General features: G+C 44.2%; 1 protein-coding gene across 1 annotated transcript in view; it reads left to right on the top strand.

Annotated features, from left to right (window-relative positions):
• Window positions 1-18213, top strand: part of NECAB2 (N-terminal EF-hand calcium binding protein 2) — a 1192488-nt gene that overhangs the window by 1039569 nt on the left and 134706 nt on the right. Inside the window, exon 9 of the mRNA XM_078668986.1 lies at window positions 8725-8781. Within this exon, the coding sequence (XP_078525112.1) occupies window positions 8725-8781 (57 nt within the window). The remainder of the gene's footprint in view (window positions 1-8724; window positions 8782-18213) is intronic.

Below are 18213 nucleotides of genomic sequence, written 5' to 3'. Positions count from 1 at the left end.
CTCCAGTTTAGGAAAGGTCTAAAGACACACCGCCGTGAAGAGCACCACATCACCACGCAGAAACACTACATATTCACTCTCAGATCCCAGCCCCTCCTCCAATCACTTGTTAAATGCACTTGACCACCAAGCAAATACTACATGCATAAACACAGGTATTTAAACAACACAGTGCTCAGTGGCACATATGGCAATGGCATCACTTTGTGTTTGGTCTCTTTATTAGCACTAAATCAATTCTGTAAATTATCACTGTTGTCTCTTGCTTGCTCCTTTACTGTATGTTATATGCAACTTTCAAAAAGTGCAAACATTAAAGTAAGAATTATTTGAATCACCATGATGACAACACCAATACAAAAATAAAGTTGTAATCGACAGAGAATGGAGTCACATGAACTTCCACTTATATTCAGATTAGGAACATGATTTGATGTTTATCCCAAACTTATAGCGACTCAACCTTAACACACCTCAACCAATCCAAGGCAGGTCCCTGGGCCTCTTTGTCCCACCCAGGATTTTACATTGGATTCACTGGATCTACTTGCAGTACTTGGTTAATCCCGAAGCACCACCCGGGAGTGCGCATGCCTGGTTTAGAGGGCCCACCAAACAGTCAGGGCCCGCAACATTGAGCTAGCCACTCCTCCTCTGCCCTCAAGCAGACCCGCCCCCAACCAAACCATTCTGCTTTCTCACTGTGGGAGAAGCAGGAACGTAAAATAGTATTTATAATACCATTTTATGTTTCTGGCACTGCAAGAAAGCAGTGGGGCGACCCTCCTCTGCCCACATGGAGGCCTCTGCTGCCCATACTCCCCAAGTTTGAGTGATCTTAGGTAATGGACTTAAGCTACATAGCAGTATACGTGCTCACCTTATCCAAATTGGTCAAAGCTTGCATGTAACCCAAAAGCCTTAATAGTAATCCTGAACTCTATTAATAAATGTAATGATGGACAAGGATGCCAGGTCTTTTCAAATCATTACTTTTCCTTTGGCCACCCTGTTCTTGTCATGTCTGAATTTAACTCTAGCAGCAAATTTTATCTTCAGATTTTTGATACATGTCAACTTGTCTGATGCAGCTGGCCCTCGGACTGGTCCTGGCTTAAGATGGTAAAAGGAGGCAGGCACAAAGAGAAAGTCGCTATGGGTTCTTAAAGTTAAAGTAGCGTCAAGACTAACCGGCCAGTAGCTGTACACTATAATCTGCTCCAGGCTACCCTCTGGTATAATCGAGTAGCAGATGTGGTTGTTCTTTATTTTATTGCTGAGATTATCATGGTGGGTCAAGTACCAGCTTAGATGGGCTCACTGCATTCTGCCCATAACTATTACATTTTCTCTGGAGATGTGATTCCTTTACCATTGCTGCCCAGTTTTCAAATTTGATGACGTTTAGGAGGCAAACTGAGACCATCAGACCGAGTCGGTATTAGAATTCAGGAGAATTTTAGAGAGGGGCTTCCTTAGACGTTGAGCGATGGTGGTGGAGAATCCCTCAGATAGAAAGGTGATATAGTTACTGCCACCCCGACTAGGAGGGCTTCCGATTTAGTCATAGTTGTTCTGATTGGGGGGGCTTTGGAATCAGCCATGCCCTCATTGACCAGCAGAGCTTCAAAATCACTATGTGCACTTTAGAAAAGCAGAGTTTTAGATCAGAGACATTAGAATAGATTAGTCTCATAAGCATGTTGTAAGCATGCGTGTGTGTGCTTTATCCATGCAGCGTCTAAACCCTGGGGTATTCAAATACATGGTGGTGAGGTTGAAATCAGTAGGGTTCAGCGGGCCATCACTGCTTGGAGATAAATGTCCTAGCATGTAAGATTGATGCATCTAGGAGAGATTGTAGTTGGGTAAGAATGTGTTGTAAGAGAATTGTGGTTGATCTAGGAGGTGGATGAAATTACCCGGGTCTGCATATATAGCTCAAAATATGTTTTTTTTTTTATTAGACATGTTGTATTCTGCTCAGGCAAGGTGGAGTGACGTTAAATACACTGGTTCTGACTACAGTCAATTTCCATCCCCCTGTTTTTATTTTCCTGTAAAGCTGGGTTTTAGTTTATGTTGTGCGGCAGACGATGAGGTGATGTGCGACGTGATTATTTCTGATGGTATTTGGATGGGTGGTCATGTAGGCTCTCGTGGACCAGAACAGCAGTTCGGAAACTTTATGTGGATTGGGAGCCAATTCATTATTTATATGATGGGCTTTGCTTCTCAGAACTTGCAGAGATCGGAGACCTTTGTGGCTTGCTTATACGTTTTTAGGTAGGTTGCAGCAGAGCATATTTAAATCGTCAAGCTTGGTTTCAATGATTACTTGTATAATTGTGATTCCATCATCCTTGATTCAAGCAAGACATATTTTCTTGATAAACCTCATGAGACTGGCAACTTTGTGTGACCTGTTGTATATTTTGTTCTGTATTCAACCTAGAGTTTAATAAAAAATACCTCACCTTTGGAATTCCGTTTGGGATTATTAGAGGCTATTTATAGGGATCAGGGATTATGTCAATGATACTTTTGAAAGAAAGGGCTAAGACCCTACAGTGGAATTCCAGTTTTTTATTGCTGGTTTACAACCATATGGTGTCCCTCCAGTGTTTGAAGTGTAAGAGGCGGCTGTTGAGACTGTTGGATTTTTGGTGGGTCAGCATTTCTTTCATTGTGTGCATTATGGAAACCAATTTCAGATCTGACATGAAGATCATGACCAGGGTTCACATAAAAGTTAGAGATTGATGGGTATGAGCCAGAGCAACACAGCACTCCCCATGTCCATGATGTGTTCATCTAGGTGACGCGTTGCAAATGCCCGTTTGTTAAACGAAGATGATCTATTTTGAAGAGTTGTGCATTTTTATATTTTGATTCTGGTCAGTATCATTGAGTGAATAAAGTAGTCAAAAAGGCTGGCAGATAAAGAATAAATAATGCGGGATGTCAAACCCTCAGACTGAGGATTGATGGCTAAATATGTCAAATACCATATAACGTATGCTCAATAGCACCCGGCCCTCATTGAAAACACCTTCTTACCTTATCTGATGAACAATATTTAACTGACATAAAAGTTACTAACTGAGCCCTATCTTGTGATGGTCATTCTCTTAGAAGGATGCACTGTGGTGATTTTCTCATTTATGGGCAGCCCTAAATAATCTTTAAAAGTGCATAGCTCCTACTTGTGTTGCAAATAGCTATGGGCCATATGTATCAGCACCCTCATTTGCGATTCTCAAATCGCAAATTAATTTCTATGGAGGCCCATAGGAATGAATGGGAAGTTATTCTCAATTTGCGATTCGCAATTTGAGAATCGCAAATTGAGAATAATTTCAAGGGTGCAAGGATGTCATAAGGACACCCTGATGCACCCCTGAAATTTACATGTGTGCGCATATGGCGCACATAGCTGCCCCAAGGGCATCTATGTGCGCCACATGGCACCTTCACAAATGGCAAAAAGTGCATTTGTGAAAGAAATCGCAAATTACAACCAACTTCAAGTTGGTGGTAATTTGCGACTTCTTAATGAGAAATCGCACAACTTGGGTGCTTCATACATAGCATTTAAGGAATCGAAATTTGCGATTCCTTAAATGCTGACGCAAAATTGAGGAATCGCAAATTTTGCGATTCCTTAATTTTGCTATGCGATTTCAATCATACATCACATTTTCCGAATTTTTTGTCGCAAACGCTGCTTTTTTGTGAATCACAGCGTTTGCGACTAAAGAAATGGATGATACATATGCCCCTATATCATGATGTACCAGGCACCTGTATGCGAATATTCACATGGCATTTCTGTAGCACGAATCTAACCAAAAAGGCAGCAGAGCACTTTACATAGTCAAAGACAAGCATAAAGTCAATGAGTAAGAGGAGAGAAAGCTGGGTGATGGATGGGGAATGTGGTAACTTGTGGTAAGTATCCAGAGAAGTAAAAAGATACCCTATTTTAAAGCCATTTCGGGCTAATTTATTAGATGTTTTGCTGTCACCAATAGAAGATGGTTATTGCCTTGGTCAAGCCTGTGTAAACCTTTTGGTCTAGAATATAAAATGTTCATTTCACAATAGCATTCCGTCTAAGCAAGTGAATTTGTCAAATCACAGGTCAAACAAATAAGAGTTGATTATGATTACCTTCTAAACACAGAAGTTCCATTGCATGGGTCCTTTTTTTTAGTTACACAAAACCTCAATGAGGTTTCTTCATAACATTTCAGAACAAATATTCTGTGTTGGCAGGGGTATACTACATTTATGGTGTGGAGGAGGTGAGGTCAAAATGAAGCTGAGGAGAGTTTGAGGTTAATGGGAGATTGAGGACAGGGAGAGCTGGAGGTGAGTTTGAAGTGACAATGAGGGTGGAGGTGAGTTTGAGGTGATGTGGACCTAAGATGGGGTGAGATTGAGGTGAGTAATGAGTGAGAACAGGAGAGGCAGGTGTAAAGTTAAAATTAAATGTTCTGAGGGACTATGATGTGAATGAGGTTGAAGTTGAGGCTGAGATGAGGTGAGGTGAGTAGAGGGTGAGTTTGAAGTGAGGGTAAGGTTAAGGTGAGGTGAACCTGAAGTGAAGTTGAGGGTGAAGTAGAGGTAGAGGCAAGGCTCAGAGGGAAATGAGATTGAGATCATTGTGAGATAGGACCAATGATCACTGATGAATAAGGGGAGTGAAACATCCACAGAGGAGGTTGCATAAGGAACAGAACTGCAGCAATACTTTGCGTCCCTCCATGGACTTTGCACAATGACTCTTATGGACGAAATGGAAACAATTCTGCTTGGCAGACTGCCTCCAAGTCGGACATGGCAAGCATTGCTTTCCCTTTCATGACTGACCTGTGGAAAGATTTTGAATGTCTTTTAGGGGCACCCATACCTCGGGGGTCCAGAATACACATTTCCAGCTACAAACACAACCTTCTGCAATGGAAAATTCAAAATCCAAAAGCTGTTTTGCCCAGCAGCTTGATTGCCAGCAAAGGCACGCTTCTGTAAGATTTTATCACTCAAATTCTATATTAAAACAAACCTTGTGAGTGAAAGAAAATGGGGCCTGACTGAGGCTATCAAAGATTTTACCTAGTGCTGAGCAAGGTTCGTGGATGGACTTGTTACACACAAGCATTGTAATTTTCAAGCAATTACAAATGAGTGGTGTTGCATAGATGTACAGGGTGAAGTGACAGGGTGTTAAGAGTCACGAAAAACAGTTTTCAGTCTCCTTTTACACTGGTAAACCGATGGGCATAGGTGCCTAGGCTTACCAAGCCTCTCCTACAGCCCTGGGTCCTACCTATAAGAGCTTAGTTTAGAATGGTGCACAAACAACAGCATAAGATCTGATGAGACCTGCCATGCTCATTGTGCACACTCATTCTCAGCAGGGCAGAAGGTCATGTGAAAAGGCCCCTCACCCCCACTCAAAGAATCCCTCAGATACATGATATGTGGTGGAAATGTTTGGGGGAAAGGATCTCATTCCAACCTGTAAATGTATTAATCTGTGCAAAGCTAAACATGTGACATGCCTTCATCATTGCAAAGGACGCTCTTTTTAGGTCTGGCCCACAGACAGCTCGTTGTTTCCCCGGACTCATGTAGTCAACCAAATTCATAAACAAGGAAACATACATGGAGGGGCTTTGGGTCAGCCTTCTTCGTCCATTGGTCTGCTCAATTGTCATTCAAATGTTAGTTCCACCTTCCTGAGTATTCAGAATATGAGCCAGCTCACTTCAGCAACTGGCTTTATTTCTTCGTGAGTGACAGTAGTTTTTCTGCACAATTGTGTACATTTGGCAAATACGAGGTGCATGTCAGTGCCAATATTTTACGTTGCCATTTTTTTCTTTTAATTCTTTTATCGTTTTATGTTTTTTTTTGTTTTGTATGTTTAATCTGTTTTAGGTTGCTTTCAATGAAAGCCAATAGTACCTTTTCTGCTCACCATTTAGAATCTTATTTTTCTGTGATGTAAATTTAAACCAAAAGTGTTTCCCAGTGCTTCATTTGTAAAAGGATGAGCAGCAGTGCCCAAAACTCTACTCATAACCCGCGGCCAGTGCATTTAAATGTTGGTGCACCAAATACCAAAGCTGCACAGTCTTATGCATCTTTGATCAGGGCACAAGTCCTAAAAAAAGAAGTGGGGGGACGCTGTCACCGGAAGTGACGTCAAGGCAGGAAGTGATGTCATGAAAAGTGCCGAGCTCCTTGTCCCAGAGAGGACAAAGAGTGAAGTCCAGCTATTTGGCAGGGGAGACGGCGTCCCCCCGGTAAAATAAGGGGGGACGCCATCCACCCGCGTGGTACCCCGACTCGAGCCCTGTCTTTGATTCACTACCAGACACTCCCCCCCTGCCCTTTATCTCACTCGTGCATAGGGCTCGAGTCGGGGTACCACGCGGGTGAAGGGCGTGCCCCTACTTATTTTACCGGGGGGGACACCATTCCCTCTGCCAAACAGCTGGACTTCACTCTTTGGCCTCTCTGGGACGAGGAGCTCGGCAACTTTCGTGACGTCACTTCCTGCCGTGACGTCACTTCCGGTGACAGCGTCCCCCACTTCTTATTTTACAACTTCTGCCCTGCTCGTGCTGGTTCTGGCTTCTCCTTTTGTGACAGGTTTCAGGCTTTCTCTCCCTCCGTCTTTCTGCTTTGTGTGTTTTCCCCTCCCCTGCTAACAGTATTGTACGATGCGTAATATTTGCTGATCCTCAAAAATGAGTGCCAGTGGCCCCCACCGCCAACTACCGGCTTAAATTAAGCACTGGTGTTTCCATACCTGTTCAAAGTAAACCTGCCTTCCAGGAAACACCTGTTTGGCTCTAATAACAACATGGGCGCAGGTTATTAAAAAAAACAGTAATTATTGCAAGCAAATGGTCTCCTCATTTATTAATAAATGTGTGAATGTAGGTTTATTAGTACAGTTGCTGTAAATAACATATAATTGGGCCACATTTATTTTCACTGCCATGGCGTTTGTGTATGTATATAATATCCTATTTATAACCATTGTTGATTTGAGGAAGAGCCGTGACTCACAGGAGACTGTGTTTCATGGTTCCATTTCACTCTTGCATGTCATATAAATAAAACATTGTGTGAAATGGAAAAGTGCTTTACTTTTCAACTTAGTGCACCCAGTTATCATGCAAAAGCGACGACTTTTGGCTCTAAATTAAGGCTCTTTTAGGTCTGATTCCAAAATAACTTTCTGCAATCTGCACCATTGCAGATGGGGGCGTGGCGGGAGGCATATTTTGCACAAGCACTAATTTTCACAGAGAATTTGTGCAAAATGGACTTCTGCTCAAGGTTCTACCCCTAGTGGAAATGTTTACTCAGAGGTGTGGCAGGAGGTATTACAGGTGGAGGTACAATGCTAGCAGGGGGCAAGCATGTCCTGTGTCTGCAGGTGGGTCAAATGTATGAGTAAAATAGTACTGAATGGTATTGCCACCCCTAAATGAAGGGTGCAAGTACACTTTTTTTGCCTTGACACGTACAGTCCTGTTAAGACCTCTAGTTATCAATGCACTCCTGAGGGTGGCGGGCACTGATAGCCAATTGAAATCCTCCTATTTCTGCCAGTGGCATAATGAAACTTGAGGGTCCCCCCCTCCCCCCCACTGCAAAGTCCATGCCCCCCACCCCCACTCTCCAGACCGAGTCAGGAGCTTGCGGGCCAAGGGCCCATGGCCTGTGCACAGTGCTGGAGGGGGCCCCCTGGAGATCCCCCCGCACTGCGGGGGCTGGGGTAGGCTATTGATACACCTCTGATTTCTGCAGCTAAGTGGCACATGGAAGCCATTGAATTCAGCACAGCAGCTGTGTGCCCACTTGTTAATGATGCACAGAGGGTCAGGCATAGAATGACATCTGTGGTCTCTGGCTAGCACTCCCTCATCAAACATGTCCCTATGATCAACTGTGACTGGGGGCTCAGAAACCACACCTGCACCATGCAGACTGCATTTCTGTGCCACTCAAAGGGCAGACCCAGCCTCATGCTTTGGGCCCACACTCCCAGTCTCATGCTTTCATGTTTGCACTCTGGTACTTATAGTCCATTTGATTCTGCTGTCAATCACTTTTTACTAAGGCTCAGCAGTAAACACCAAAATCCAAATGTTACTCCCTAAAAACTCAGAATAGGGGTTATCTATCGTACCCAACCCCACAGTGTTGGATTTGATCAGGTCGTGAAATAACTTCTTAGACAAACACACTCGACGCCTCAATGTGAGCTCAGAACTGGAAACACTATGTCCCTGTGACATGGGGCCATGTGATCACCCCATATGCATCACAGCCGCTCATTTGGGATATCCCCCCATGTGCAACAAACAAGTGCTCTCTCATTAAACCCTTAATATGTCAAACTCTTGATTTGGGCCGTGTCTGGGACAAGACCCGTCGCTGCCCCCAGTACTGCCAGCAGAGGGCAGTAGATTGCCCGAATAAGCAACTTTTCCAGACCAAATGCCAGGAAATGAGGGAAGGGTGGCAAAATGTCAGTTCTCCTAAAATGTTAGCCTCGTGTGTCAGTGGACGTACCTCTACTGGTTGAGCTCCTCGTGAATTTTTACCAAAATGGTCAAAGAGGGTGAAACATTTTACAAAGTGTTGCGGGGGAGTGATTTCTGTCTCAAACGTCTCTGTGTTGTGTGTTTCTTTCAGACTATGTCGTTTGACCTTCACCAGCGCCTCTCGGACAACGACAGCACTGCATCTTCTGTGAGTACGCGCAAGACCTATCGCGATTCTTTGAAGACAGGAGCTCAAACCGGGCATTGTCATTTGCTTTTTTTTCCATCCTGATAAATATTTGAATAATTACTTTATTGTATAACTAAAACCACCCACCCAAATTATTCACAAAATACAATTGGCTTTCCTTAGTATCATTAATTCGTTTCCTGGCCTTAATCAGCTTTGACACAATTCGTATTGCCCTCTTTAATTTGTAAATATACAATATATATATATATATATATATATATATATATATATATATATATATATATATATATACCTATTCACCTACCACGTATTAAAAATGATTTCTCGCACAGGGAATCCTCTCTTGAAAGGAATGTACTCTGAATAGATTCTGCTAGTGCAATTGTTCTCAGAGGTCACGTGCTCCATTGAAAAAATATTGTTTCATTCGTCCTAGAAGATAACCCTGTTCATTGTTTTGCTTCTAACGTTTGTTTCTGTGTAGCTTGCTTATTTTTCTTTTGTCATCTAAGCTGTGGTCGTTTTTATGTGTTTTCTTTTAGCACAAAGGTATTTGCCGCTCTCTTTTCTGTGGGGTACATTACACTAAATTCGATTAATTTATTGTGTACTAAAGTCTTAAATGCATGAAGGACAAAAAAAAGACTGTGATTGTGGATACATGTTCAAAGGCTTCATAAAAACCTGTGAGGTGTCTTGAATGTTGTGCTATTGTTAGCGTAAGGATATTAGCTGTGAAAGTAAAGTGCTTTGGGTGTATTCTCGGTTGTATGACAGCACAACGCGGGCTATTACCATGCGTGCCATTACAACGCAAGTCGTTACAGCGACTTGCGCTGTAAGCGCTGGATAGTGGAATAGTTTAATTTTCTATTCCAACTCCAGCCCACGATACAGTAGGGAAGGTGTTGGAATAGAAAATTAAACTATTCCTTGTCCAACAGCGCCCTCCAGCGCAAGTCGTTGAAACGACTTGGGTTGTAAAAGCAGCATAGTAATGGCAGCGCGTGGTAATGCCCGCGTTGTAAAGGCTGTTCCCCGTATTCTCTATTTAGGTGGGATAGCTTGTTTTGTACAGGCCTGGAATATTGTCCTGATATGGAAATACAATTATTTGTGCTAGCATCTGTCGCTGACCAATAAGAAGCTCTTTAGGATAAAATAATACAAAACTGCTGTACTAAGGCAAACCCACAGGCCTAGTCATTGAAAGCATACTGGTGCTCTTCATCTTTGGCAAAGTTCAAATGTATAGTCCAAAATATTAAGCGATTATTCAAGTTTCAATGTTACCCGCTAGAGATATCTTTCAAAGAATGGCCGGATTATGGCTGCCTCCTTGGTGGAGTGGTGTCCATGTCGATGGGCTGGCGGCCTAGCGGTGCTCCTCTTTCCCCCTAGTCACCAGGTTCACGAGGTGATGTCCTCAGTGCAGGGTAATGGCTACATGCAGGTATATTGTCACTCAGCCCCAGCAGGCAAAGCCAAGGCTGAGCAAGAAGTTATCAGTATGTTGCTAATTGTCAAACAAGGGTCTATTGGCTAAGCTTGAGAAGGGGTGCTCTCCCTGCAGTATCCATGGAGCGATCACCAAGCAAGGTGTGAGGGAACATAGCATTATGGATGGGAAACAGTGAATGATGGAGATGTTTTTCACAAGAGGTGCAGGGGTGACATCCAATAGACAAAGAGCACAATGTTTGAGTTGTCTATGATGTCACTCAAACTCCTTGGTGAAAAACATCCCTGTTATTCACTTTACACCCATGTTATGTGTGGCCCTAAAATCATCTGCCCTTGCTTTCAACTGCTAGACCAGGGCTGCAGAGTAATGGTGGATGCATTCACTATTTGGCTTCTCCTATTTGCCCCAGATGTAAAAAGAAATGAAATAAATGGGCTCCAGCCACCCAACCCACCACTCCCTGTACCATCCAGTCCCTTCACTCCCGAAGCAATTCTCTTTTTCCGCAATCAGAGGCAGCTAATGCTGGCCTTACGACTCTCATCGAGGCCTGTCAGAGCATCCTGGAATGCCTTTATGTGTAGTAGTTTTTATCAACACCTCAAAGGATATGGTAACCCACTTGCAGATGGGAAAGGATCCCTTTCGGGCTCCTTTCCCTTTGTGAATGTGAAAGAAAGTTTGTAGGAGAGTCCATGGGATCTGTGGCAACTCTCAAGCAAACAAATTTTTTTTAAATGCAACTATGTTTCCATCAAGAGAAACAGGCTGCATATAAAAAAAATTTACTTTATTTAACACGTTGGCTACTGCCGTTGGCCAACGGCCGTCGCGTGCACTACCTTGGTAGTGCTGCGCACATTTGTTGGCCGACACTGCCCCACCCGTTTTTCGAACGTTCAGCACTGGAGCTGAATGTTCGACGCAGCCAACGGGTCAAAATGTGATCACGGACATGGTTGTCTGCTGACCCTAGCAGGCTACTATCGCTGTGATGGGATCCAACCGCGAAGAGTGGCAATTTGCAACCAACTTCATGAATATTGATGAGGTATGTCAGATTGCACTCCGCTATGATTCGGAAACACTCAGTGTATGGACACAGCACACGCACTATTCAGTACTGTTACTTCCCTGTATTGTGCCCTCACAGACGCACATACATTCAGCACACATATTAACTCTGCACAATATTCAGTACTGTAGCCTTTCTTTGTTGTTCCATGGTATACTACTTGCAAATACAAACACTGCCAGTACACGCCATTATCATGTGTGCTCTTCACAACCTTTCATGTATTATACTTTTCGCAAGCCCACATATACCCAGCACTCACTGTACAGCACTACATCTCTTGAGTAATGTATCCCTCGCAGTAATGCACAGCACGGCTCTATCCCTGTACTGTACCCTTCCCAGGCATACATACAACCAACACACAGGCACCACTCCTGCACTGCGCTGCACTTTGTATCTAGTTGATGTAGGCCAAGGATGAGTAAAGCACACTGCAGCAGAACTTTTAAAAAGGGGGAGTGAGCCTGCAGGCCTCACTCCAGTGACACAGGTTAACAAGGACCTGTTCACGGCTACTGATCACTAAACTGAATGCTGCTACCATACTGCTTGTGATGCCTATCTCCTGTGAAGGCAGTAGCCTTCTACCATTATGAGCATAGCGGTTTGGGCTCCTCTCTGTGTCCAACAGAACTACTTTGTGTGTGGATGTGCTCCTTATGAAAGTGCAGCATGCCAAACCTTACAATAAAGTGAGCCAATGGCTGAAGTTAGCTGGCCCATTGCCCCATGATGCATGCTTGGCTGGATGGAAGAAAAATGAGAACGACAAAACAACAGACTAATGGATGAAGCCTGGCTGAAAACCGCCATAACTAACTATATAATGCAATTCATTTTAGTAAAATAATAAGGTCTTGGCTAACACCAGACTTTCAAGAGCCAACCAATCTGGTGTTGGCTGCCAGCCTCTTGCCTTAGCTAAAGCTTTTCTGTAATGATTTTGTAAATCTTTATCACAAATAGTTAAGGAGGATTAAAAAGATAGATAAATATTAAGGCTTGCAAAGACCAATGGAAATGGTGTACAGATAGTGTTGCATAGATAGATAATCAGGAACAGACAGACAGACAGGTAGATAGATAGAGAGACAGACCATTATATAGACAAACATGTAGTTAGGCAGACAGACTGAGAGAGTTGCCAAGATAGATAGATAGGTGGATAGATAGATAGATAGATAGATAGATAGATAGATAGATAGATAGATAGATAGATAGATAGATAGATAGATAGATAGATAGATAGATAGATGGCTGGCACAGCTTCAATCAGTTTTATATTATTAGCTGTCTAAGCACGACATACACGAGCACTGAAAACAAACTAGAAATTAATACAAACAGGAAACACAGGCTAAAAAGTTTACAAGTATAGCTGTAGTCCTTAATTAAGGTATATACCGGCATGACATACACATGTGCAGTTATGTACTTCATTGCGTGCATACCAGAAATAGAATGGCTTTCAAATAGACAGTATCAAATGGGCACAATCTGGAATACTGTGAAAAAGCAGCAGTCTGATAAATAAAGCCCACTCTAAAAGGAATTTACAGCAACATTACAGGAAAAAGGAACTTATAAAGTTGTAATGTGCCCTGTCCATGAAGAACTGGTGGAAAGCATCCTGCTATCACATTAGGCTCTAAACACCAAGGGAACACTAAAGTAATAGTAAAGTAAAAGTAAAAACTCTGGCACTGAACTACATGGTGTGTGGATGTGCGTCTTGTGAAATAGCAAAATGCAGTAACTCAAAGATAAGCTAGCCAGTGGCAGAAGTATCCACAAGCAGAAGTATCCACTGCCCCATGCTGTGCTGTAGTAGGTGGAAGAAACGTTTGACTGACACAACTAAAGACCAATGGATGAAGAGAGCTAGCTGAAAGCTCCTTCACGTAAGTATGTTATTCATATAATTTTAGCAAAACTAAAAGTCTTGGCTAAGGTCATCCAAAAAATGGATGATCTGTCAAGTGGGGGAGTTATGTTGTCTACGTGAATGTGCGTTAGCTACTGCCATGAAACAATAATTGCCAATTTTACTAAATCCCCTTTCTCAACTTTTAGTATGTTCTTCCAACTCACTTTCATAACATAACTTCAAATTAATCTGATGTTCATACTCAATCCGTTTTTGTACAAAAATGGCAGTTTCAGAGTGATAGGGGATCCTTAAGTCTTGAGAAACTTATGCGGAGAATGAATACAAGGCTCAAAAAGAACTCCTATTTTGGAAAAGGGGGGTGGTGATGGACAGAGTTTCTGAATGATGCAGAATACTCTTACCAAGTCAAGAGATCATGGTTTTAATCCATCACCGTTTTTTAGCTCAATGCACCATCCCAGCTCAGAACCTGGCTATATGCAAATTAGTCTGTTCCTGTCCCAGTGCATGATGGGAACAGGGCAAACCAAACTACCAAGCCAATTCTTATACTGGGAAGGAAACAAGCTTCCGGGGACCGGTTTCTGGCATCACAGCCTTCTTCGGCCCGGCTTGCTTGAATCCTGATGGTGCAATGAGCAAGGGACTCACGTCTGAGCATACCCTCCCACACATAGTGTGGATAAAACCGATTTTGGAAAAGGGGGGTGGTGATGGACAGAGTTTCGGAATGATGCAGAATACTCTTACCAAGTCAAGAGATCATGGTTTTAATCCATCACTGTTTGTTCTACATTCTGTCCATCAACTGTGTTTTTTGCAATTTTCATCCCGAGTGGGCTGGGTATGCTCAGACGTGAGTCCCAGGCTCTCCACACCACTGGAGTCAAGCTATCCAGGCTGATGAAGGCTGATAGCCAGAAACCGGTCCTTGGATGCTTGATTCCGGTCTGGGAAAGACATGGCTTGGTAGTTCGGACTGGACTGTTCCCATGAGGCACAGGGTCAGAGCTGATTTGCATATAGCCAGTGTCTAACCCAGGGTGGTGTGGAGTGCAAAAAAACAATGGCTTTAGGCCCAGATCCTTGTACTGGGGTGAATGTATGACATTGTTCTACATTCTGTCCATCAACTGTGTTTTTTGCACTTTTCACCCCGAGTGGGCTGGGTATGCTCAGACGTGAGTTCCAGGCTCTCCACACCACTGGAGTCAAGCTATCCAGGCTGATGAAGGCTGATAGCCAGAAACCGGTCCTTGGATGCTTGATTCCGGTCTGGGAAAGACATGACTTGGTAGTTCGGACTGGATTGTTCCCATGAGGCACAGGGTCAGAGCTGATTTGCATATAACCAGTGTCTAACCCAGGGTGGTGTGGAGTGCAAAACAACGATGGATTTAGGCCCAGATCCTTGTACTGGGGTGAATGTATGACATTGTTCTACATTCTGTCCATCAACTGTGTTTTTTGCAATTTTCACCCCGAGTGGGCTGGGTATGCTCAGACGTGAGTCCCAGGCTCTCCACACCACTGGAGTCAAGCTATCCAGGCTGATGAAGGCTGATAGCCAGAAACCGGTCCTTGGATGCTTGATTCCGGTCTAGGGAAAGACATGGCTTGGTAGTTCGGACTGGACTGTTCCCATGAGGCACAGGGTCAGAGCTGATTTGCATATAGCCAGTGTCTAACCCAGGGTGGTGTGGAGTGCAAAAAAACGATGGATTTAGGCCCAGATCCTTGTACTGGGGTGAATGTATGAAATTGTTCTACATTCTGTCCATCAACTGTGTTTTTTGCAAAAAGAACTCCTGGCACCAAGGCATAAGGTGGAGTAGGGTCACGTGGACACACAATGTGGGGTGGAGAGGTCACCTGGCAACAGAATGTGAGGTCACTTGGTACCAGAACATGGATTGGGCTGTTGTCAACTGGTGACAGAAAGTAAAATTGAGAGAAGTCACACTCGACACTGAAACAGTGTGATCAACTAGCAACAGGATGTGAGGTGAAGTGGGATCACCTGGCTCCAGGATCTGAGATGAGTAGCATCACGTAGCAATAGAATATGAGTTCAAGTGGATCCACTTAGTGACAGAATAAGTGGTGGAGCGGGGTCACCTTGCCCCGTAACGTGAGGTGGAGTCACCAAGCACCAGTTGTGAGTTGGAGCTAGTTCAACTGATACAAGAATGTGATGTGGAGAAGAGGTACCTCACAACAACTTGAAGTGGACTGGGGCCCCCAAACAACAGAAATAAATATAAATATATATTTAGTTTTAAATAGCACAAATCCGACCCAGTGGTATCAGAGCACTTTACATGAGCACCATTTGCATTACAGATGTACACATTCATTTTGTTGGGCACGGGGTGATTTGGGGCCAGATGTAGGAAGCCTAATACCGGTCGGTAACGGCCGAAACGACCGGATTCCGGCCGTTACCGACCAGTATTAGGCTTTTCAGATGTAGGGGCCTAATTTAAGGAATCGGTAAATTACCAAATTCTTAAATACCGATTCGGTAAATTACCGAATCCTTAATGTAGGAATCACTCAAGTGAGTGCTTTTCACTTGTAAGGATTTGTCATTTACAACCAACTACCAGTTGGTGGTAAATATCGAAAACCCTAAAAAAAACAATGTTGTGCTTTTTTCAACTGTGCCATGTGGCAGACATACATGCCCTTAGGGCATGTATGTGTACCACATGTGAACCCATGCACTATACAGGGGTGCAACAGGGTGTCAATGTGACCGCCTGCCATCCTTGTAAGTCTACCCTCCAGGCCCATAGGAATGAATGGGGAATACCGATTCGGTAAATACTGAATCGGTATTTACCGAATCATTTGTTGCATATCATTTACCGATTCTAAAATACCGAATGGGTAAAATACGGTATTTTAGAATCGGTAAATGATATTTACCTACATCTGGCCCTAAGTGATTTATCCCAGAATCACAGAATGTTGAGCGTCCCTGCAGACACTCGAACTCGGTTACCCAGCTTCGAGGTCGACCGCTCCTGCCGTTAGGCCACATCCTCTCCCCTCGTTGGCGCACCTGCCACCAGATACGCAGAGGAGTGCGCTGAAAAATATCCATCCCCTACCAGAGCCGCCCGGTACAAACAAAATAGTCAGTGCGCTGCTCCGACAGCAAGTCTCAGCATCGCGGCACTTCCCAAGATGGACGACGCGTGTTAATGAACCTCTTGGCACCTGCCAGCATCGCCTCGGGCCTGCATTAACGACCACAAATGAGCAACCTAGTCTGCTCTTATTGCTTTATAATGATTATATCTTAAGCACGGAGTGTGAGGGTGAATGCTAAGAGGGCAGCTCATTAGGGAAAATGATTCCCGCGTTCCTTCAGGATATCTCTGTAAGTGACACCTCCTTTGAGGCATTTGTTGTTAAACGAATTCTTTTCGGAAAGATGAGAACCCTGCACCTCAGGATGGATGGCTTAGGGAGTTGCACGTTGAGAGATGATAGAGAGAACAGAGGCTGGATTGATGCTCTGTGATAGTTACTCTGGAGGGAGATGAATGCAGTGGCACAACAAGCCTTCGAAGCTACTAAACTAGGCAAGGGGTTGTCTTGACAGCCAGACTATACAGCGATTCCTGTAAGTACCACTGATCGCAATTGAGGAGGAGCATGACGTCTCCTCAAAAGCAAAACGAGAAGTCACAAATAGGCAAAACTGTCACATCGCTGCACTCCAGCAAAAATGCCGACAAAATACCAGTAGATATTAATTTGTGCCATCGGTTGGCGCGCTTAATTAATTTATTTATTTTTCTTGCAAAATGTCATCCATATAGGTGAATCAGGTAGTCGCCAAGTTAAGGGGCCGATTATGATCGCGGACGGACTTGAGTCCGTCCGCGATCACCGAGGATGAGGGAACGTCCGCATGGGCTGCGGCGTTCCCTCCTGTGCTATTAGGATGTGACCGCCACCCTGGCGGTCACATCCTCTATTTTTACCATTGCGGCGGGTGCAGCTTCAAGCTGCACCCGCAGCAATGTTAAAAATGCACGCATTGCATTTGTATGTAGAAAGTGGCAGGCACCGCGCGGTGCCTGCCGCTTTCTGCATACAAATGCAGGGGGGTACGTACCATAGGTACCCCCCATGTGCACCCCCCACACCCTCTTCACCTAGGAGGCCCGCAACGGGCCCCTGCAGTGAAAATCCGTATGCTTTTCAACGGCGGTAAACCCGCCGCGGAAAAGCATATCTTGGCAGCAATCCTAATATGGCGGACGGTGTCTGAGAGACACCGCCACCATATTAGAGCTTTTCCGCCGCGGTTCTAAGCCAACCGCGGCGGAAAAGCGGCGGACGGAAACCAGGACCCACCAGCCATCCTAATGTGGCGGTGGGTCTTTGGTGGGTCCGCTGCGGTTTTTCCGCATCCTCCGGGCCGGCGGTGGCTTTCGCCGGCCCGGAGGATGCGGAAATTCCGCAATCATAATAGGCCCCAAAGTGTGGTGAGGGTGGGGGACACATTTAAGGGAAAAAATACATTTAAAAAAAATTAAGAAAATTGGAGAGGCTTTGCGTGGTTCATAGAGTGATGCATGCTCTATAGGGAACTACCTTTTATTTATAGCACTAATTTATTTAAGATTTTATATTGGGGCAAACAAGGCCCCACGGGTCGTTGGAGTGCCTCACAAGAATTACAGCAATTTTGCATTCTTTGATGCCCAATAAGAACAGCGGACTGGCCCCAGTCACTGAATTGATGCATGTGGTGCCACACAATGGAACATAGTAAAGCACAGTGCAGCAGAAAGGAAACTGGCACAACTAATCTGCATGAAGGACCATAACAGTAGTTTTCAACTTGCTTCACCACTATAGCTGTTAGAACACGAGGGTTGGCTAGTGGGCAGGCTAGGCACAGGATTTGTGAAAGCAGTGCTTTAAGTGGTATGAAAAAAATGGGGGGTCTCTCAAGGTGGCGAGGCCAAT

This window comes from Lissotriton helveticus, chromosome 12 (genome assembly GCF_964261635.1).
Source record: "Lissotriton helveticus chromosome 12, aLisHel1.1, whole genome shotgun sequence".
In the NCBI taxonomy this organism is placed as follows: domain Eukaryota; kingdom Metazoa; phylum Chordata; class Amphibia; order Caudata; family Salamandridae; genus Lissotriton; species Lissotriton helveticus.
The sequence above is the reverse complement of the archived record's forward strand: the minus strand, read 5'-3'. Positions and strand labels throughout refer to the sequence as shown.